Source organism: Papio anubis, chromosome 18 (assembly GCF_008728515.1).
Source record: "Papio anubis isolate 15944 chromosome 18, Panubis1.0, whole genome shotgun sequence".
Classification (NCBI taxonomy): Eukaryota; Metazoa; Chordata; class Mammalia; order Primates; family Cercopithecidae; genus Papio; species Papio anubis.
Genome location: NC_044993.1, coordinates 72,828,524 through 72,849,822, shown reverse-complemented (window position 1 = coordinate 72,849,822; position 21,299 = coordinate 72,828,524). Strand labels below are relative to the sequence as shown.

Here is a 21,299-nt window from a genome sequence, read left to right as displayed (position 1 = left end):
GGAAATGGAATGGAATGGATGGAATGGGAGGAATGGAATGGAAGGAATGGAATGGAATGAAGGTGGAATGGAAGGAATGGAATGGAATGGAATGGAAGGAATGGAGGGGAAGGAATGGATGGATCGAATGGAATGAATGGAGGGAAATAGGAGTGGGGGAGGGAATGAATGAATGAGGGAGGGAATGAATGAATGTGGTCAGTCCCCGCGGCTCCTGGGCACCTGTGGACACACCGTGACCTTGGCGGCGGCCCCGCCGTCGGCGAAATGGGGGCCGGGGGGACCGGGAGAGCCCCGGGGCCAGCACGACCGCGTTGGCGAGAATTGAGACCCCGCGCGTCATTGCGGGCTGGGGCCTCACCCCGCCCTGGGAGCTGGGTGTGGCGGGGTGGGCTGGTGCCCGGAAGCGCCCCTCCCCCAAGGGCTCGCCCCGCCCCCGCCGCTCGTAGTCTCCCCACGCCCCGCCCCCGCCCAGGGCCCGCCCTTGATGACAGGGAGCATCCACTTCTCCCCTCCTGTCGGTCATGCCTCGCATCTGGCCTTAGGCCAACGGCTCATTGGGCAGATGAGAAGGTCTCTCCGCCCACCGCCCGGAAATGGCCAATTGCAAGAGAGGCTCTACAGGGCGCTGTCTCGCGGGAGCGCCGTCACCGTCCCAAGTGACGCTTCAGGGGATCCTTAGGCCTCAGTGGTCTTTGCCCCCCGGCCCCAGGCTCTGTCCCCAAGAAACATCGGAGACCTGTGCCTGGAGAGGTGACCGCCGGGCATCCGGGGAGCTTTTGGAGATCTCGGCCTCCTTTATCCCCCGCTGCTCGCCGGCGTGTCCTCGGGTGGACGCGGGCACCCCGAAGGGGCTGAGACGCCCCCTCACATCGGGGATCGCGCCCTTTGGCGGGCGTAGGTGTCCAGGGCGCCCCACCCGCCCCGGCCCGGCGGGTCCGGGCGCGGAGCGCGGCGGCGGGGCACGGGCAGCGGGGAGGCGCGGCGGCGCGGGCGGCGGCCGTGGGCCGGGCGGCGGTGGCAGCGCGCGAGGCAGGCGCAGAGGGTGCCCCACCAGGCTCCCGCCCTGCGCGCCCCGCCCGCGCCAGGGTCCCTCGGAGCTGCTCGGCTGCGCGGAGTGGGCTCCGGGAGGGAAGTCCTGAGACAGCAAAGTGCCGCCGCCGCCGCCCCGCTCGGTCTTCCACCCGTCATGACGCCTTCCGCCGGCCGCGGCCGCCGAGGTGAGCGCGCGGGCGGCCGCCGGGGCCGCGGGCGGGGTCGGGCCGAGGCCTCACTCCTGTCGGGCCCGGGCCCCCCGGCCGCCCCGCGCCCCGCCCCGCCGAGCCGGGCCCCGCGCCGCGGCCGAGCTTCCCGGGGAGCCCGAGAGGCCCCACGCTCGGCGCCGGTTCGGTCCGCGCTGCTGGCGCCGCGGGGCTGCGGCCCGAGCGCCCCGGCCGCCGCAGGCCTTGGGGGCCGGGGCTCCCCCACTTCGCCCCCGAGGTGCTCCTGGCGCGGGGCCGGGGCAGCCACCTGCAGCCGGGGCCCCGCGAGGCCGCGCCTTCCTCCTGCGCGGGGAGCGGCTTCCGGGGTCACTGTCGCCCCGCGGACGGAGGGGATGGGTCGCGGGGGAGACTCTTGGATTGCAACACCGCTGGCTCGCGGGGGTGGGGGCCGGCGAGCGGGCTTGTTTTCGGTGCCTTAAAACCAAAACAAGTCTAAGTTTTCCTGTGCCTCTGAAGATGCTGCCCTGGCGCTTGCTGGGGCCCTGAACGTGAGCGCCTCGCTGGAGGGAGTTTTATTGTTTTGGGGATGGGTTTTTACCGGTTGAATAGTGGTTGGCTCTGGTAGTTAACGTGCGTGGGAGGAAGGTAAGGGAGTGATTAGCTGGGCTTGTAATCGTGGCCTGTAGTCACGCTTGAATCGTAGAATGAAGAGGTTTCGTTTTTATAATTGGAAGTTACGCTTTGTTTCTCTGTTTGCAAAGTGCCTGTCTTTGGGGAGTTCGGTTTGTTTCCTTTTATAGGACCTACCCCGAATGTTTCTTGAAGAACAAGAAACATTGCGTTTGGGTAGAGAAGCTGTGCAGCGGAAGACAGGACGGATCCTGAGTTTGTCCTGATTGCTCCTTCAGAGGTCCCTTCCCTAGACCACTGGGTGGTTGCAGGTGTGCGCTTGTGTGGTGTGTCAGGGTTTGGGATCTTGCTTCAGAAACATCCTGGGGGCCTGGGGCAGATCAGGTGCGGCCAGGTGAGCGTCTCCTGACTGCAGGTGCCTGGGTCTTGCAGAAGGGAATACCTCCCCAAGCCTGGGAGAGTTTGCGTTTGGGTGCAGGAGGACCTTTACAGGCTTCTTGTGCCAGCCGTCGTGGCGACCACCCGTTGTGGAGATGAGTGCGGGGGAGTTGTGGGGGGTGAGCGCTTTGCTCACCCTCAGCCAGGAAGCTGCTCGGAAGTCGGTGCTGTCAACCAGCAGAGCAAGGTGGTGATCCGAGAAGCTAAAGCTCAGCCGGTCGCAGGTGCCCAGCAGGACAGAAGGCAGACCTTCGGGCCGCTCCTGGAGTGCTTGGCCCTGTCCTGGTTGCTGCAGTGTCTGGGCCTTGCTTGGCTCTGATAGATGAGGGTTGTTTTTGTTTTTGCCTCATATAAGTTTCCTGCTCTGAAGGGTCTAGTAACTGCTAGCCATTCACTTAGTGCTTATCTGTTAATTTGGAAGGGCAAATTCGATTTTCAGCGGGATTTTGAATGCTTGGTCTGTGTTGTGATTACATTGTAACAGATTGGCCACTTTCTCCAGGAGACCAGTAGGAGGGGGAGCAGGGGGAGGGGCCTGGCTTCTGCCTAGGACAGGGTGGGTGTGCACCTGTGGCTCCTTGCCCTGTGGTGCAGTTTCCTGTGAGACCACCCCGTGGTGCTGAGTGCTTTGGGGCAGGGGATACAGCAGCATCAGCCAGACCTTGGCGGCAGGTCTCACAGGAGCACCCTCACGACTTCTCACATCTGAGACAGCAATAGCTAGGTGCTGGGATGGGGGCCTCTAGGTGGCTCTGTCCAGTCCTCAGCAGGAGGGCTGCCTGTGGCAGGGTCCCAGGCCTGGCTGGCCTCTCTGGGGCCTGGCCTTGCCTGGCTGTGAGGATCGTGTTGGCCATGGTCCTTCAGTGTCTGGAGCACTGGCCTGGGGCTTCAGAGACCTGTTTGATTCCTGGCCCCGCTCAGACCCCGGGCACCTGGGAGGTCGTGGCTCCTCAAAACGGCCGTTCACCAGGCTGCTTTGCACCGCACCAGGCACAGGCTGTGGCCACTCATGAAGCCCACCCTGGGGCTGGGGAAGCGAGAGCTGTGAGTCCTCAAGCCAAAACTGAGCTGCTCCATGTGGAAGGGGAGGGTGGAGACACGTGCAGAGAGAGCCTTGAAACCGTGGTTGGCGGGAGCTCCACTCCACTCTGGGCTCGAACCCTGCCTGCCCACAGCTGAGCCCAGCTGTGTCCCCCACTTTCTCCCTTTCTGGCCGCTGGCTTCCCCCCACCCCCACTTAGAGAAGGGCATGGGGACGGGCAAGTGGTCCAGAGGGCAGGCGGCCTGCGGGCTCCTCTGCATCCCTGTGAGGAGGGCATGGGGAGGGACATCCCGGTGGGGCCCAGTCTGGGGCTACCTGTCTTGGACTTAATCGTGTAGCTGGAGGCCAGTGCCCGGATGGCCCCTGTCACCCTCTCGCTGTGATGCCAGCACCTACTGACTGGAGGACCGGGGTTCCTTTGCCTGATTTTTCTCAGGCTGCCCTGAGGATCCGTGTTTGGTTAAAAAGGAGCCAAATCCACCTGCAGGGCAGGCGGCTCTAGCAGCCCCGCCTGGCTTCCAGCACCCTGGTTCCCTGGCAACACTGGACCCGCCTGGGCTTCCTTGATCCCAGCCCCACCCCTGATTTCTGCTTTGCTGCCTCGGGAAGCCATCGTGCCGCCCAAAACCTGAATGTGGGCCTCTCGGAGCTCCTTCCTCAATGAGTCTGCTGGGGACTGGGCCTTGCCTCCCTAACAAGTGCCAGGTGAGGCTGCGGCGGCTCCGGCCCAGGTGGAGCTGCTGACCTGGCCCCTTCCTGCAGCTGTGAGGTGTGTGAGGTTCGTGGGCCTGCACAGGTGCGGGCGCCATCCAGGTCACCAGGGCCCTTGTAGAGACGGCCCCCCACGGTTTGGAAGGCCTGGCGCAGCCCCCAGCTTTGTCGAGGTGGCCCTTGCTTGGTGCTGAGATGCCAGACTTGGAGGTAGCTTCAGTGTGCCCGTGGACTTTGAAAACCAGCACACACTTGGGTTTGAATTCTCTGGCGGGTTTTGTGCCCTGAGTGCTGTTTTTCATGGTAAAGGTGACCACCAGTAGGGTGACAGGTGAGGCTGGTGTCGAGGCTGCTGGCCCTGTCTGCCTGGTGTCCCCGGGGACAGTACGGGCCGACAGGCTCCCGCTGGGAACCAGAAGGCGAAGGTGCCAAGCCCCTGAGGTCCCGTGCAGAAGTGTGGAGCTGGAATCTGGCGTGTGTGCCGCTGCCTCTGACCAGGGACCTGGTCCCGTACCCCATGCTCCTGCCCTGCCCCACAGGACCCGTCTGTCCCCTGAAGCCACAGGGACATGCTAGCGGCTGCAGGGTCCGGGAACGGTGGCCCTGTGGGGGGCTCCTCTTTCAGCGAGGCTGAGCCTCTGCCCTGTGGTACTTGTTCCACTCTGTCTTCAACACGGTGAAACCCCATCTCTACTAAAAGTACAAAAATTAGCCGGGCATGGTGGCGGGGGCCTGTAGTCCCAGCTACCCGGGAGGCTGAGGCAGGAGAATTGCTTGAACTCAAGAAACGGAGGTTGCAATGAGCCGAGATAGCGCCACTGCACTCCAGCCTGAGGGACAGAGTGAGACTCCATCTCAAAAAAAAAAAAAAAACAATATTAGGTGTCTCCCTGGCTCGGCTTGAGTCTCAGTTCTGAGCGCCTGATAGTAAGGCGGGGACCCAGATAGTAAGGCGGGGACCCAGCCCTGCCTAGTCCCCACCTGACGGTTCAGTGAGGATCCTGCCACGCCAGCCACCACAGGATGGCAGCTACCGCCCAGCCACAGCGGCCCAGCCTCTGAACATCCGTCTGCACCGTGGAGCAGAGGCCGCGGCACGTGTCGCAGACCAGGGCTCGGGGGGCCCATGGGGAAGGGGTCCTACCTGTCCCCCCACCCCCGGTGATCTGGGAGCCACTCATGGGGCCTCCCCTGGTAGACCCCGGGGTTGGACGACGGCTTCCAGGAGGAGAGTCTCTGCTGGGCTGGGCTGGCGCCTGTTAGGAGCAAGACTGCCCACTGCGGGCCGTGTGCACGTGGCGGGGCGGCAGGAGCCCGCTAGCCTGTCCTGACCCCGTGCTCTGCCTCCTGTGTTCCAGGGACTCTGAACATGTCGGGGATCGCCCTCAGCAGACTTGCCCAGGAGAGGAAAGCATGGAGGAAAGACCACCCGTTTGTAAGGAGGGCTTCGTTTCCGTGTGCGGTGCCGCGGACGGCCCCCCTGGGCTGAAACCGTGCCCCCCCACTGGGAGGGAGCTGGCCGCGTGCCTGGGTCGCGCTGATGGGGCTCGCGGGCCGGTTCTCGGTGGTTTTGGTCAAACGAGATGCCACCGCACTGATGTGCTTTTGTGGTTGTTTTCTCTCAGGGTTTCGTGGCTGTCCCAACAAAAAATCCCGATGGCACGATGAACCTCATGAACTGGGAGTGCGCCATTCCAGGAAAGAAAGGGGTAAGAGGCGCGCGCTGCTAGCCTCCTGCCTGTCGGGGCTCAACAGATGCGTGTGGCAGCGCCACGGGGAAACTGCTCAGATCCCTGCCGTCTGTGACGGCCGCCCTTGTCACGGGCTGCGGACAACAGGTCAGATCCCCAGCTGTGGCCTGGCCCCCGCCCCGTGCGGACTTGAGCTCAGAAGGTGGTGCTGGCAAGGTTGGGGTGACAGCTGTGTTCCCACCGAGGGCATTTCTGGTTGAGAAGGAAGCGGCTGGCACAGGGCTGAGCTGCGGCAGAGGGGAGGGCTCTGGTGTGTGGGGAGCAGGCCTGAGGGCGGGCGGGCTTTGCAGGCTGGAACCCGGGATTCTGCTGTGTCCTTCCAGGTGTGGCTCAGGTCACGGGAGCTGGGTTTGCGGAGAGCCGCCCCAGCGTAAAGCCGCCTCCTGGAGAACCTCCTGGGGCACAGGGACTGGCGACAGCAGCCTAGGATGCCTGCTTGGGGCCCCCTGTGTGTCTGTGGGGAGCAGGGCGGCCCGTGTGCCTGTCGTCTTTGCCCGGCTCCCGTGAAGCGCTTGGCTGGGGACTCCAGGCTGGTGTGCACATAAGGTTCATGCTGGTGAACCCTGAAGGAAGGAGAGAGCCCTGAGGTGCTGGTCGTGCCCGAGGCCTTGTTCCCTCCGGCCCATGCCACCCTCTGGGTTTCACTCTGAAACTCAAAGCAGCTTCGGTCCCCCTGAGCTGAGCAATCCCAGCAGGTGTCAGCTTTGCCTGAGACATGGTGTCACTTGGGTTTGTCGCTTGTCTGAGGCTCTGCTGAGAATGTCCCTTGCTCTTCATGTCACGGCGACGCAGGTGTGCGGCCCCGAGGAAGACGGGAGTGGTGTCGGATTGTGGGGTGGCAAAGGCGCCTCGTCCAGGCAGGATCTGGGGCGGGGCTTGCAGAACCCCTGGGGCGAAGGCTGTGCTTTTGGTGCTGCCGCCCCAGTGTGCGGCACCTGCCGCCCCGGCCCAGCCCCCGAACCCCGTCTCGTCTCCTTTCTAGGAGGACCTTTCCGACTTACTCTCTGGGCACAGCAGAGGTCCTGACAGTCCCCTTGGTGGGGCCAGTCCAGGCTTTAGGCTGGTTTGGGAGCCTCCTCTGTCGGGCCTCTGGCCCCGGTGTCCTGGCAGTCCTGGGAGCTGTGTCCTAGAGGCGAGCCCCTTCCTCCTGGGCTGGCCTGAGGCGGGCAAGCCGCCCATCTCACCACAGTTTATTTCCCCACAGACTCCGTGGGAAGGAGGCTTGTTTAAACTACGGATGCTTTTCAAAGATGATTATCCGTCTTCACCACCAAAATGTAAGTAGCTCACTGTTGAGTGTCCTGGAAGTCAGCCTGTTCCTGTGGGGATCGGAGTCCTCTCCAAAGAGGCCCCAGGCTGTGGCCGTGGCGCCCGGGCCAGGCGATCCACGTGGAGCTGGGAGGAAGATCACAGACCTGGAGGTCGGCTTTGATCCCTGATCCCCGGCTCAGGCTGCAGATTCGAGTCTGTTTCCAGCTCCGGGGGTGGGCAGTGCACGTAATAAACTTAGTCTCTCGTCCCAGCTAATTGGCTGTGAAGCTCCAGAGTCCTGTGGAGGGAGGGGCTGTGAGATCCAGGCTGGAGCTCCTGGGCTAGGAGTGCCTGGACCCTCAGTGGTTGTTGGCGATGAAGACAGGATTTGGTGCCCACAAGACCCCGGCCCTGGCCGGGATGGATGTGCAGAAGGACCATCACTCAGAGTCTCACCCTCTGAGGATTTATCTTGCTCCACCTTCTTAGCACTCTTCCTGTGGTCTCTCACGTTCTCTCCCAACCGTGGCTGTGTCTGCAGCCTGGGCAGGCCTCGAGTAGGTGAACAGCAGAGAAGGCATGGGAAGAAAGGGCTGAGGCTGGGTTCAAAATCGAGCCTACAGCTAAGTTAATGATCTCAGTCAGTTCGGCAAAACTCAGGAGAGGAGGGAGAGGGCCGCCGCGTCCCTGGTCTCCCGTAGCTGGAAATCGGCGGGCCCTGTCCGTGGTGAGTTCCATGCGTTAACACGCACCCAGCATCTAGAGAGTGCCTGGCCACGGCGCGGCGAGAGCTGTGTGTAAAAGCTTCCCCTGCGACTCGTTCAAGACACACAAGTGTTTTCCACGGTGGCACCGACCGGAGGAGCTCGAGGGCTGCTGACAGCACCACCCGGCTGAGACTGGCTTCATTTTGGATTGTCCTTTGCTGTTTGATTTTTTTTTTTTTTTTTTAACCATGAGTGGATATTAAGATGATTTATTTTAATTAAGAAAAATACAAGAATGGGACAGAGTAGCTGCTTTCATTTATTCTGTTCAACCATTTATTGGAATTCCAAGCAAATGCAGCAAGATGAGAAAAAGAAGTCACAATGGAAGAGGTGGCGAGGAAGGCCAGGACAACAGCTCACTAAAGCTGAGGTGCAAGTAAGGCTGGGCGCGGTGGCTCACGCCTGGAACCCCAGCACTTTGGGAGGCCGAGGTGGGAGGATCACCTGAGATGAAGACCAGCCTGGTCAACGTGGAGAAACCCCGTCTCTACTAAAAAAAAGTACAAAAATTAGCAGGTGTGGTGGTGGGCGCATGTAATCCCAGCTACTTGGGAGGCTGAGGCAGGAGAAGTGCTTGAACCCAGGAGGCTGAGTTGCGGTGAGCCTAGTTCACACCACTGCACTCCAGCCTGGGCAGCAGAGCGAGACCCCGTCTCGAAAAATAGGCCGGGCGCGGTGGCTCAAGCCTGTAATCCCAGCACTTTGGGAGGCCAAGACGGGCGGATCACGAGGTCAGGAGATCGAGACCATCCTGGCTAACACGGTGAAACCCCGTCTCTACTAAAAAAAATACAAAAAACTAGCCGGGCGAGGTAGCAGGCGCCTGTAGTCCCAGCTACTCGGGAGGCTGAGGCAGGAGAATGGTCTAAACCCGGGAGGCGGAGCTTGCAGTGAGCTGAGATCCGGCCACTGCACCCCAGCCTGGGCGACAGAGCAAGACTCTGTCTCAAAAAAAAAAAAAGAAAAATAGCACAGGACATGGTGAAGGAAACAAAACTAAATAAATATAAAAATAAAATAGAGATTGAGATATACACAAACCTGCTCTTATATCATTTCAATGACCAAGGATTTAAAACTATGCCATTTATAGCAGCTTGAAATACGTTGGAATACAATAAAAGATTGGTTGAGGACTTCTCCACTGAAAACTGTAGAATATTCCAAGGGAAGCCGAGGCTGGCCTGAGCAGTAACTGAGCTCTGCTTTGCGTGTGGAGGGGAAGACACGATGCTGCACATGTGGCCCTTCTCTCCAGGCCCATCTGTGGATTCCGTGTGATCCCAGCCGAGTCAAGCACATCTTGGTGGAAACTGCCCCGCGGACTCTGGAAATGCAGAAATGCAGAGGCCTTGGCTTCTCAGTAGGGGTGGCGAGACCCAGGCTGAGGCTGTGGTGCACAGTACACCCCCCCCACCCCGCCGCCCCCGCCAGATCTGCCACGGGACGCGGTGATGAGACTGCGGGATTGCTGAGGACAGGCAGGCAGGCCTGCGGACAGAGCGAGGAGTCAAGGCCACGCTGGTGGTGGCTTGGGCTGTGACAGGACCAGTCCTAAGGGATGTCCTAGCAGGAGAGACGAGCCCTGCCTCCCACCGTAGAGAAACAGCTTCCGGAAGGACTGTGGTACCCGAGCAGAACGGCGCGGAGAGGAAGACCCAGGAGGGCGTCTCGCGAGCTCTGGCCAGGCAGGAATCTCTTCACCAGAGATGCACTGAAGTGCTGGCCGGGGGGAGACCGACGGGTTGACTAAATGGAAATTAAGAATCTCTCTCTATCCCAAAGACTGCAGGTGGCGCCAGGCAGGTGGGCACACCGTAGTGTATGTACGTATCTCAGCCCTCGCCCTGAATCTACCAAGAGCTCCTGGGAATCCGTAAGAAGGCAGACAGCCATGAGGCCTCTACCCGGCCAGCAAACGCGGCAGGGATGCCTGGCTTTGCCAAAGAGTGGAAGCCTCCACAGTGGGACCTGTCGTACCGCACAGGGGAGCAGACAGCCGCAGCACAGGGCAGCGGGAGCCTGAACCACCGCTGGAGCGGGCAGATGTTCTGAACGTTTCCCCTGGACGCTGCCTGCCGCGCTGGTGGAAGCCGAGCTCATGTTGTAGGGCCTGGCTGTTCACTCGAGTCAATCAAGATTCACAGAAACACGCGTGTGTCCACCAGAGGCACAGATGGGTGCTGGTGTCACCCCCACTTGCCGCAGCCCAGACGTCCTAGGATGACAGATGGGGAAGAGTGAAGAGGCCTCATGACACCTGGCAGGCAGTCCAGACAGGAGGGCACCCCCTTTCTGTTCCTTCTGCGAAGCATGGCCACCTCCAAGCTGGAGGCCATGAGGAAGGAGGAGGCAGCCCCCACCTTGGGAGGGCCTGGCGGTGCTGGCATCCAGCATCTCTGTGGGCCTGGCGGTGCTGGTGTCCAGCATCTCTGCCTTTCTGTGGGTAAGTTGTGATTGGTAGAAGAAACGAGATTGAGAAATCAGATTAAATTGAAATTAGGCACTTGTGTTTGCCAAAAGATTCTCTTAGAAGAGTAAAAAGTAGGGCTGGGCACGATGGCTTACACCTGTAATCCCAGCACTTTGGGAGTCCGAGGCCAGTGGATCGCTTAAGGTCAGGAGTTTGAGACCAGCCTGACCAACATGGAGAAACCCCGTCTCTAATAAAATAGAAAAATTAGCCAAGTTTGATGGTGGGTGCCTGTAGTCTCAGCTACCCTGGAGGCTAAGGTGAGGCGGGAGAATGACTTGAACCTGGGAGGCGAAGGCTGCAGTGAGCTGAGATCGTATCACGTCACTCCAACCCATGCAACAGAGTGAAACTCCATTTCGAAAAATTTTAAAAGCAAAAACTCAAGCCCCGAGCAGGAGAAGAGGCCTGTACGTGTCACTTGAAGAGCTCCGAAGCAGTCGCCAGGAAGCAGTCTGGGCTGAAAGGGGCGCTCCGTAGTCACCAGGAGACGCAGCGTAGGCCACTGTGCGCCTCACCCAGTGGCTGGAATCCACCAGCGACAGCCCGCGTGAGCAGCCTGGAAGCAGCACAGCTTGAGGGCCGATGCCGTGACCCCACATTGCACAGCAACGCACTCACGCCAGTGTTCACACTCAGGATGGCCACGCAGCTGCTGGTGTCGCCTGTGGGCTCCTGCAGCGTGGGATGGTCCACCGTGTGGGATGGTCGCAGCGTGGGGCGGTCTGCGGTGGTGTCCTCGCTGCATTCTCCAGGGCGTGTGCCCTGTGCGCTCCGTGGTACCTGAAGTCCAGGAAGCTGCCCGTGGGTGTTGGAGTTGGGATTACGGGGCAGACGCAGTGGTCGGTAGGAGCGAGTGTTCGGGAAGCTGTAGGTGTTCGTGGCGCGTTGGCTTTGAGAGAATTCCTCAGGCTGCGCTGGACTTGCCGCACTGTGTGTCCTCCATAGCATTGAGGGAGAATGCCCGGGCAAAGACGGGAAATAGCCTAGAATATCAACGGTGATGGCCCCGATGGGGCTAATGGTGGCAAACTTCTTTGCTTTTTTGTAAAGAAATAACACAGGGTCCTAAAAGCCCATGTGTCCTGGAAGCAGAGGGTCTGCGTAGGAACTGCCGACTCTGGAAGGGCCTTGGCTATGTCCCTGGACATCTCCCGCAGCTCCTCCTATCTCCCCTGAGTCTGGCTCAGCTGGGAAGGACGTGGGGGCCGCAGGTTAAGTGGCCACCCGGGGGCCTGTGTTCCCAGACTGCCTGGCTGTGTCGGGATTTCTGTCCTGGGAGAGACACAGCTTCGTCTCTGGCCTGTGGCCGTGTCCCCAAGGCTCTGTGCCCTGCGTGCAAAGGTGGACATGTCTTCCTCTTGCCTCCTCGTGGCCACAATGTTATTTTTTTGGAAAGTTGTTGGCCACATAACCTGGCTACCAACCCAGTGGCCCAGTGTTGGGAGGGGGTCGGGGGGGAAGGACATGACTCGGGGACAGTGCCTGCCTGCAAAAAGCGCTTCCTTTCTTCCTCGTCCTCCAGGTAAATTCGAACCACCATTATTTCACCCGAATGTGTACCCCTCGGGGACAGTGTGCCTGTCCATCTTAGAGGAGGACAAGGACTGGAGGCCAGCCATCACAATCAAACAGGTACGGGGCCTCCACCACCCATATGGGCAGGGCTGCCTCAGTCTCCCCTCTGGACGCGCGGCTCTGCAGTCATTCTCGGTGGCTGAGGCCGAGTCTCACCGTGTCCCCCTTTCAGGCGGCTCACACCCCTGTGTTGTGTTTTTGTTTCTGGCACAGATCCTATTAGGAATACAGGAACTTCTAAACGAACCAAATATCCAAGATCCAGCTCAAGCAGAGGCCTACACGATTTACTGGTTAGTAGCAGCCCTCGCCCCGCTGCTGGCAGCTCCTCTCCATCCCAGCCAAGGCCGCCTGGCAGGAGGGGAGTGGAGCACACAGGCTCACCCTAGAGACAGCCGGGGTCCGCACCTCCAGGGGAAGGTCGGGGGCATAAACCCTGTGGGCAGCAGGCACCGACGCACAGGGTGTGCCGTGGGCGTGGACGGTGCCGGAGCCCTGTCTGGGGGAGGGAGCAGGCCAGGTGATGGCGGCTGTCTTGGGCCCCTACTAGGAGGGGAAGGACCTGGCCATGGGTGCCGGAGGAGGCCATGCTGAGGGGCTTGTCCACCTGCTCAGCCTCCTGTGGACCCCAGCCTCTTGCACTGCCCCTGCTGCTTATCCCTAGCCCCCCATACTTGGCTCCTCTTGTGGGGGCCCAGCACGGCTCAGTGATGTGATGCTGTCACATAGGCCCTGGGCTCCCACCCGGTCCCTGTGAGGTGCTGCTGTGGCTACAAGGGTTCCCATGGTCCTGGGGTCACTGTCTGCACTGAGGAGGGCCTGGTGTGAGTGAGGATGCAGACGACAGCCAAACAGTGCTGGGGATAGCAGGGAGGACCCTGCCCTGAGCAGACGCCACGCGCCTGCCTGTCCTGTCCCCAGCCCTGGGGGCCGCCTCTGCAGCTGCTCTGGGCAGGTCCATAAGAAGGTGGGTCAGGGGCTCCGACCCCCACTGCTGCACCTGCAGCGTTGAGAAACCCAGCCTCATCTCAGCGTGGGTGCCCACACCTCTGAGGGGGTCTCGGGGGCCCCAGTGGCCGGGGACCCAGAAGGCTCACCCTGCAGCCACCCCACACGTGCCTGCCACTGTGGGCATCGGAGGCCCGCTCCCTCCAGGGGGCATCTCCTGGTCGGGAGTGGGAGGCTGAGGGGTCACCGTTGCCCTAAGCCCAGCCCGCACAGGTTGTGAGGAAAAGCACCTGGTTTTGGCCGGGCACAGTAGCTCACGCCTGTAATCCCAGGGCTTTGGGAGGCCAAGGTGGGCGAATCACGAGGTCAGGAGTTCGAGACCAGCCTGACCAACATAGTGAAACCCCATTCCTACTAAAAATAAAAAAAGTTAATTGGGCATAGTGCTGGGTGCCTGTAATCCCAGCTACTCGGGAGACTGAGGCAGGAGAATGGCTTGAACTCAGGAGGCGGAGGTTGCAGTGAGCGGAGATGGAGCCACGGCACTCCAGCCTGGCAGCGGAGCAGGATGCCATCTCAGAAAACAGAAGGCACCTGGCTTTGGAGAGATGTGTTTCTCCCTGGATGCAGGCCCAGCCCAGGTGTATGCAAGGTGCCCTCCCTGCTGGCTGAGGGTGGCACAGAGGCCCCAGGCAGGGAGCAAGTGTCACAGCAGCCACCCCAGCCTCAGCCTGGCTCCCCTGCACACCTCACAGACGCTCAGTCGGCCGAGCCATTGCTGGAACTGGCTCGTGGGATGTGGCGTGGCCTGAGTTTGTGTGTTGGCCTGCTGTGCCCTAGGAGTTCCGTGAAACGCATTCCACTGGGCAGGAAGCCACAGTGCTCACGAGTGTCACGTGGCCCTTGAGGTAGAAAATATTTTCTTTTTTTTTTTTGAAACAGAGTCTCACTCTGTCACCCAGGCTGGAGTGCAGTGGTGTGATCTCGGCTCACTGCAACCTCCGCCTCCTGGGTTCAAGTGATTCTCCTGCCTCAGCCTCCAAGTAGCTGGGATTACAGGTGCACACCACCACACTTGGCTAATTTTTGTGTTTTTAGTAAAGACACGATTTCACCATGTTGTCCAGGCTGATCTTGAACTCCTGACCTTAGGTGATCCACCCTCCTGGAAAATGGCCTGGAAAACATTTTCCAGGCACTGTGGCTCACGCCTGTAATCCCAGCACTTTGGGAGGCCAAGATGGGCTGATTGGTTGAACCCAGGAGTTCACGACCAGATTGGGCAACACAGCAAGACCCCATCTCTACAAAAAATTAAAAATTTGCGTCGGGCGCGGTGGCTCAAGCCTGTAATCCCAGCACTTTGGGAGGCCGAGACGGGTGGATCGCGAGGTCAGGAGATCGAGACCATCCTGGCTAACATGGTGAAACCCCGTCTCTAGTAAAAATACAAAAAATTAGCCGGACGTAGTGGCGGGCACCTGTAGTCCCAGCTACTTGGGAGGCTGAGGCAGGAGAATGGCGTGAACCCGGGAGGCAGAGCTTGCAGTGAGCTGAGATCCGGCCACTGTACTCCAGCCTGGGTGACAGAGTGAGACTCCGTCTCAAAAAAAAAAAATTGCCAGGTGTGGTGGCTCACGCCTGTAATCCCAATGCTTTGCAAGGCCACTGCGGGAGGGTTGCCTGAGCCTGGGAGTTGGAGACGAGCCTGGGCAGCAAGGCAAGACCACCTCTCAAAAAAAAAAGTTAAGCCAGGCATGGTGGTGCACGCCTGTAGTCCCAGCTATTTGGGAGGCTGAGGTGGGAGGATCGCTTGAGCCCAGGAGGTTGATGCTGCAGTGAGCTGAGATTGCAGCACTGCACTCCAGCCTGGGTGACAAAGCAAGACCCCATCTCAAAAAAAAGAAAGCAGGCCGGGCACGGTGGCTCACGCCTGTAATCCCAGCACTTTGGGAGACTGAGTCGGGCAGATCACGAGGTCAGGAGATCGAGATCATCCTGGCTAACATGGTGAAACCCCGTCTCTAGTGAAAATACAAAAAATTAGCTGGGTATGGTGGTCCCAGTACCTGTATTCCCAGCTACTTGGGAGACTGAGGCAGGAGAATGGCATGAACCCAGGAGGCTGAACTTGCAGTGAGCCGAGATCATGCCGCTGCACTCCAGCCTGGGCGACAGAGCGAGACTCCGTCTCAAAAAAAAAAGGGAATGTTTTCCTACTTAGCCCTTAGTTGGTCTGCCATCCCGAGCACGGTGTGGGCGTGAGCTCTGTCTGGCCTGCACCCCATTTGCCGGCCATCTCCGGAGCTGGGCTGTGGCTCCCACTTGCCGCATGGGCCAGGCAGGGTCGCAGTACCCCGCCCTGTGTGACTCTCCGCTGTGTCTCCTGGGCTTGGTGCCTGCTGGGCTGCACTGTACACTTGTGTTCATGTAAACAAACGTTCTTTCTCCTGCAAACATCCACTTGAAAAGTGCCCTTTGTGAAGCATGTTTGCAGGTTTCAGTCCTTTTTCCTGGGTTTCGTGGAGGCCTTAGGCTGTGTTCTTGCCCTGGCAGGTGCCTCTTCTGGGGGCCCCTGCTTGGTAAAGGCAGAGCCGGGACATGTGGCCACTGCCTCTGGTTCCTTCCACGCCCACCCAGCTGAGCTGCTCTGCCCTGGGGCCAGCTGGTGGTCCAAAGAGGGCGCTGGGGTCTGGGGTGCAGTCCAGGCCCTTGGCCTGGGTGCGGGTGGCGCCTGCACTGCTGCCGTCCTGGGTTGTTGGCCTTCGCTCTGCACCAGGCCTGGCTTGGCTCAGTGTCTCAGACCAGGTCCAATCCCGGCGAGACTGCCAGGACTGCTACCTCAGGGACCACCTCCATGAATGTCAGTGTTCCCCCATCCTCACGGTCACACTGCCCCGTGTCCCATCAGCTCCTAGGTGCAGCCTGGGCAGCTATTTGCAGGCGGAACCTCACTCTGCCCAGCTCCGGACCTGTGCCCTGATAACGCCTGCACTGCCCAGCTGGGGCACCACCCCCTTCCGAACCAGGCGTGCCTTCCCACATCTTTGCCCCTGGGGCTGAGCGCCTCATGGAAAAACCCTCCAGAAGTTTCTGTCTGTTTTGGGGAGTTGGCGAAGAACAGTGGCAAGCAATCAGTGTTTTCAGTTTATTAGCGCTGGCCCTAGACTTACAGAAAAGAGAAGCTGCTGATTGCTAGTTAGGACCAGACTTTTGGCACTGGTGACGATGTTGCAGGCCCCCTGGCGTGGGTCCCCTGGGGCCCGAGCCCTCCTCGCAGCCCTGCGGGGCCCCTCTGTCCTCCTCTGACACCACATCCACCCAGCATGGGTTCCTCTCCTCCCTGCCCTTCTGTCCCCCTCAGACCACAGGACAGTCTCAGCCAGGTCAGAGCCAGCCTGGGCTCCCCACCACGCAGGCCTCCCTGCTTCTCCGGGCTTCCTGCTTCTGTTACTGTCACGAGCTCCACACTGCCCTCACCCAGGAGGTCCCGTCCTGCAGCCTGGTCTGCCGAGCTGGCTCCAGGGCCGGCGTGTGGGCCAGGCTGCTCAGCCCCCTAACACGTGTCTTTCCTTTGACCTCCTCAGCCAAAACAGAGTGGAGTATGAGAAAAGGGTCCGAGCACAAGCCAAGAAGTTTGCGCCCTCATAAGCAGCGACCTTGTGGCATCGTCAAAAGGAAGGGATCGGTTTGGCAAGAACTTGTTTACAACATTTTTGCGAATCTAAAGTTGCTCCGTACAATGGCGAGTCACCTGGGGGGGTTGGGCGGGCGCCATCTTCCATTGCCGCCGCGGGTGCGCGGTCTCAATTCGCTGAATTGCCCGTTTCCATACAGGGTCTCTTCCTTCGGTCTTTTGTATTTTTGATTGTTATGTAAAACTCGCTTTTATTTTAATATTGATGTCAGTATTTCAACTGCTGTAAAATTATCGACTTTTATACTTGGGTAAGTCCCGCAGCAGCGAGTCCTCGCTCCGGGATGCAGGCATGCTTCTCGCCGTGCAGAGCTGCACTTGGCCCCGGCTGGCTGTATGGAAACGCACCCTCCCTCTGCCGCTCCTCTCCAGAACCTGGGCTGTGCTGCTCTGGAGCCTCAGACCCCAGGTCAGCATCTCGGTTCTGCGCCACTTCCTTTGTGTTTATATGGCGTTTTGTCTGTGTTGCTGTTTAGAGTAAATAAACTGTTTATATAAAGGTTTTGGTTGCATTATTATTGAAAGTGTGAGGAGGCAGCCTCCGAGTGTCCCGCCCTCCCCACCTGACTGCAGCCCCACCGCGGGCCAGGACCAGGCTCTCCCCTCTGCTTCGGATGTGCCCAGGCTGTGTGGCTCCGTCTTGCCCTGGATCTTTGTCAGCAGGGCTATGTACAAAGTGCTGCTGAGGTTTCTGTGCTCCCGGGATCTTCGGGCTGTAGAGCGCTGGGCAGCTAAGGTCTGCATAGGTCGGGATTGGCGTTGAGACCCTGGCAAGTGTGCACCGGTGCCAGCTGTCTAGAGGGCCACAGGGCCAGGTCCAGACCAGGGCTGGAGGCTGTGTGAGGACTCCTATCCAGGCAGCCTGCTGGCGGGGGTGCCCCTCAGTGGCCGGGTCACAGGGATGGAGCCGCGCCGTGCACAGGGTGCCCCCTCGGGTGTCTGTCTCACGTCCTCCGGAGGCAGCCTTGCTACCACCCCTGGCAAACACGGGGTGCTTTCTCCAGGAGAGCCCACAGCCATGGCCCCTCCAGGGAGCGCCAGGTGGAGGGCCCTGGGCGGCCTGTGTCGGAATTCTTCGTCCTGAGGTTACCTGAGCATGGCCTCTCCTGGGGAGGCTGTGCCACTCAGAAGCCGCCCTGATGCTGAGCCCTCTGCAAAGGCTGGGCCGGCCAGGCCTCTTGGGGCTGCCTGAGCCGTGGCTGAACCGCTGTAAGAAGTGGCCTGGCTGTGAAGTTGGGTGCCAGTCACCTCCCAGCAGGAAGGTGCAGTGGACAGAGATGGGAAGCCCTGGGGGACACAGCCCGACGCTCCCAGCCCTCCAGCCTCCGACCCACCACCCGGTCTCCGCATCCTAGTGAGCTGGGCCCTCCTCAGTCTCGTTTCAAGCCCTGGGGCTGGAGCTGGCCCTGCTGCCCTGGTGCACCCCGGCAGCTGGAGCTGGGTCCCGGTGGCCCAAGTGCAGGGTTCCAAGGGGGTGGGGCAGGTGCTCCCCAAAGGAGCCAAGAATGCAGGGAGGGCGGCTGCTGTGGGCTGGGAATCGAAGTTAGAGGTGACTTCCGAAGGCCCCCCCCGAGCCGGCAGTGCCCCCCGCCCCCACCGGCAGCTCTGCAGTGCCAGTGCCTTGTTCGCTTTCCTGGTTACGTGCCCTGCAGTCACTGAGCTCTCGGTCTGACGTGTGTGGTTTGTTTATAAAGCAGGGGGCCTTACCTGGGGAATTCAGCTGGTTTGAATATTTGTAGCCCGCTCCCAGAATGTCTTATTTTGTAACGACTGAACTACATTTAGTAATAGTTACACATGTATATGGTTAATATATATGGAAATTCAGTATATTTTGTAGTTAACGTATTCTAAAGTAACGGATGTTTCTAGCCAATCGTAGTGACTTCAGCTAATGAAATGTTCCTTTTGTGGTACCACAGTCCTCGGCCTAACGAAGGACGTGAACCTTGTAACAGGAGAGCTCTGAAACGCGGTCACCTTTGTTTAGCGGAAGGGAGAGCGTGTTCCCGGCATGAGGTGCCTCGGAATTAATAAAGAATTGTGGGTGATGGGTTTACCACTGTATCTAAGAATCCACCAATTAAAGCATTTGCACAGACTGCGGCCTGCTGGGTGTGTCCTTTTCTGCCCTGTCCCCGGCTCCCCTGGCTGTGGGGGTGGGAGCCCACTGGTGCCACAGGGCCACTCCCCCGCATCCGGAGGTCCAGCCCTACACCCCAGGGTTTCCTTCCGGTCCTGCCTCTGGCCCTGTGTTAACCCCTCCGGGTGATACCCCTCTAGCCAAGGTGACCCCCAGGCTCAGGGTCTCTTCGCCTGTACCTCCCTGGCCTGCTCTAGGGGACTCCTCCCTGGGGCTCGAGACTGCTCTTGCTGCCCCTGGCAGGGGACTTCCTTGGGGAGCAGGGACCCCAGGTGCCCAGAGCTCTCCTCACAGGGCCCATCCAGGGCTGGCTAGAGCCACCAGGTAGGAGTCCGGTGCACAGGTGCAGGAACCCCAGCCCCTGTGGGATGGGCTAGCCAGGCCTGAGCTGGCGCTCGGGGAGCCCTCCCTTTGGCGGTCGGGCTGGCCGCACGTGCCCTCCGCCTCTCAGGTCCCTTAGGACTTGGGTCTGGCTCGGCTGGAGGAGGCTAGGAGATTTGGCCACCATGCTGGCCACTGCCCCCGGGGACACAGGCTCCTGGCCAGGCTGCTGGTCCCCAGGTCCCGTCACCTTCCTGGACCTGAGGCCCGGCCCCGCCATCACTCCCGGGTGCCACCGATGGGAAGCCTCCCTTGTAGTTACCATGACAACAAGTTGCCAGGTTGGAGGGCCTTGCACTGACTCAGACTGGCTGCAACTGGTTTGAGCCAGCTCCAGCAGGGAGGGGCCTGGGAGTGCTGGGTTTGGGATCCATCCCCAGCTGACCCTGATTCTGGGTCTGGGGGCGTCCCGAAGCACCTGCTCAGGAAAGGCAGCCTGAGACCCCCCAGGCACCCCCTGGTCTGAGGAAGCCGTTGGGCCCAGTTGGGGTGGGGGCTCCTGGCTTCGGCCCATTGGGTGGGAAGGGGCTAGGACAACTGGTCCCATCCACCCTGCCTGTCTCCGGCCCAGCCTGGTCCAAAGGCTCCTGCACCTGCCAGGAGCTTATCCAGCTCTTAGGACAAAATAGGAATGGGCTCAAGAAAACCACCGCGCACATGTGGCCTGGGCTCTTCCTTCCCTGGCCTCGGCCCTTCCTCCAGGACGCCCTTCACCGAATAAGGCAAGTTCCCACTCCTAGATGTGGACTGTGCCTTATTTATTTATTTACTGATTTAGAGATGGAGTCTCACTCTGTCACCCAGGCTGGAGTGCAGTGGCGCGATCTCGGTTCACTGCAAGCTCCGCCTCCCAGGTTCAAGCAATTCTGCCTCAGCCTCCCAAGCCTGGGCTGTGCCTTTAAGGATGGACTCTGAGGCTAGGCACGGTGGCTCATGCCTGTAATCTCAGCACTTTGGAAGGCCAAGGTGGGAGATCACCTGAGGTCTGGAGTTCAAGACCAGCCTGGCCAACACGGCAAATCCCCATCTCCATTAAAAATACAAAAATTAGGCCGGGCACGGTGGCTCACGCCTGTAATCCTAGCACTTTGGGAGGCCTAGGCGGATGGATCACAAGGTCAGGAGTTCAAGACCAGCCTGACCAATATAGTGAAACCCTGTCTCTAGTAAAAATACAAAAATTAGGTCTTTGAGGAAGACGCAGTGGTAGGTGCTGTGGATTGCTGATCTGCACGCTCCTGCTCCTGACTCACTGCTGTTCGCTCTCGCCGAGGAACAAGTTGGTCAGGAAGCCGCGTAGCAGCTATGGCTTTTAAGGATACCGCAAGAACTCCCATGGAGCTGGAGATGGCAATTCACTAAAATTCAACAAATTCAAATCGCTCTAACGAGCCGCAGGGTAAATCCCTGGAAAAGGTGTGTGCTGACTTGATCAGAGGCGCAAAGGAAAAGAATCTCAGTGGGAAAGGACCAGTTTGAATCTGACGACCAAGACTTTGAGAATCACTACAAGAAAAACTCCAGGTGAAAACCCACAAGTGACTCACTGACTTGCACAGTTCTTCTGAGATTGTTCCGCAGATGACTTCCATCAGTATTGAAGTGGAGTTGAAGTGGAAGTCACCATTGCAGATGCTTAAGTCAACTATTTTAATAAATTGATTACCAGTTAAAAAAAAATACAAAAATTAGCGGGCATCTGTAATCCCAGCTACTTGGGAGACTGAGGCAGGAGAATCGCTTGAACCCAGGAGGCAGAGGTTACAGCTGAAATCACACCACTGCACTCCAGCCTGGGCAACAGGGCAAGACTCTGTCTCAAAAAAAAAAAAAAAAGAAGAAAAGGAGGGACTCTGAAGCCCCCAGAGCTGGGAGGAGTCGCCTCCCACCCCCAGCTCTGTGTAGAATGATGCGCACTGAGGGCCTGGCCTCTCCCTGCTGGGCCCCTAACCACAGTGAGCACGGAAGCCCACCTCGCTGGGCAAGGGCCTCTGACACCCCCACCCTCAGGCTGGTGGGAAGCCTGGCCAAGGTACAGGGCGCCATCCTCCCTGCCATCCAAGCCTCACTGCAGCAGGGGCTGTCCTGCCTGCTGGGCTCTGGCACATGAGTGGCCTTTGTTTGGGAGCTTGCAGGCACGGCCTCTCAGAAGCTGCCCCTAACTTCCCCCTGAGGAACCAAGCAAGGAAAGGCAGGGCCCTTGGAGAGCTCGTGGTGTCAGAGTCCGGGGACTCTGGCCAGGGACCCTGCCTGTCCCGGAGCTGGAGGACCCTGAAGACACTGC

The 21,299-nt window shown here is 59.7% G+C and overlaps 1 protein-coding gene across 1 annotated transcript; it reads left to right on the top strand.

The window, feature by feature from the left end:
- Positions 1-638: 638 nt before the first annotated feature.
- On the top strand, positions 639-18,592 carry UBE2I (ubiquitin conjugating enzyme E2 I). Its single transcript, XM_009195636.2, has 7 exons — positions 639-753; positions 5,382-5,458; positions 5,649-5,732; positions 6,979-7,051; positions 11,794-11,903; positions 12,060-12,139; positions 16,382-18,592. Exons 2-7 carry the CDS (start codon positions 5,393-5,395, stop codon positions 16,443-16,445), a joined length of 477 nt encoding a protein of 158 aa, XP_009193900.1. The 5' UTR covers positions 639-753; positions 5,382-5,392; the 3' UTR covers positions 16,446-18,592.
- Positions 18,593-21,299: the final 2,707 nt, after the last annotated feature.

What these genes read in the sequence shown, in the direction of transcription:
- UBE2I (XM_009195636.2), top strand. Translation starts at nt 5,393, where the DNA reads ATGTCGGGGATCGCCCTCAGCAGACTTGCCCAGGAGAGGAAAGCATGG. An exon ending in GGAGGAAAGACCACCCGTTT is followed by an intron (nt 5,459 to 5,648) that starts GTAAGGAGGGCT and finishes GTTTTCTCTCAG; the next exon opens with GGTTTCGTGGCTGTCCCAAC. An exon ending in CCATTCCAGGAAAGAAAGGG is followed by an intron (nt 5,733 to 6,978) that starts GTAAGAGGCGCG and finishes ATTTCCCCACAG; the next exon opens with ACTCCGTGGGAAGGAGGCTT.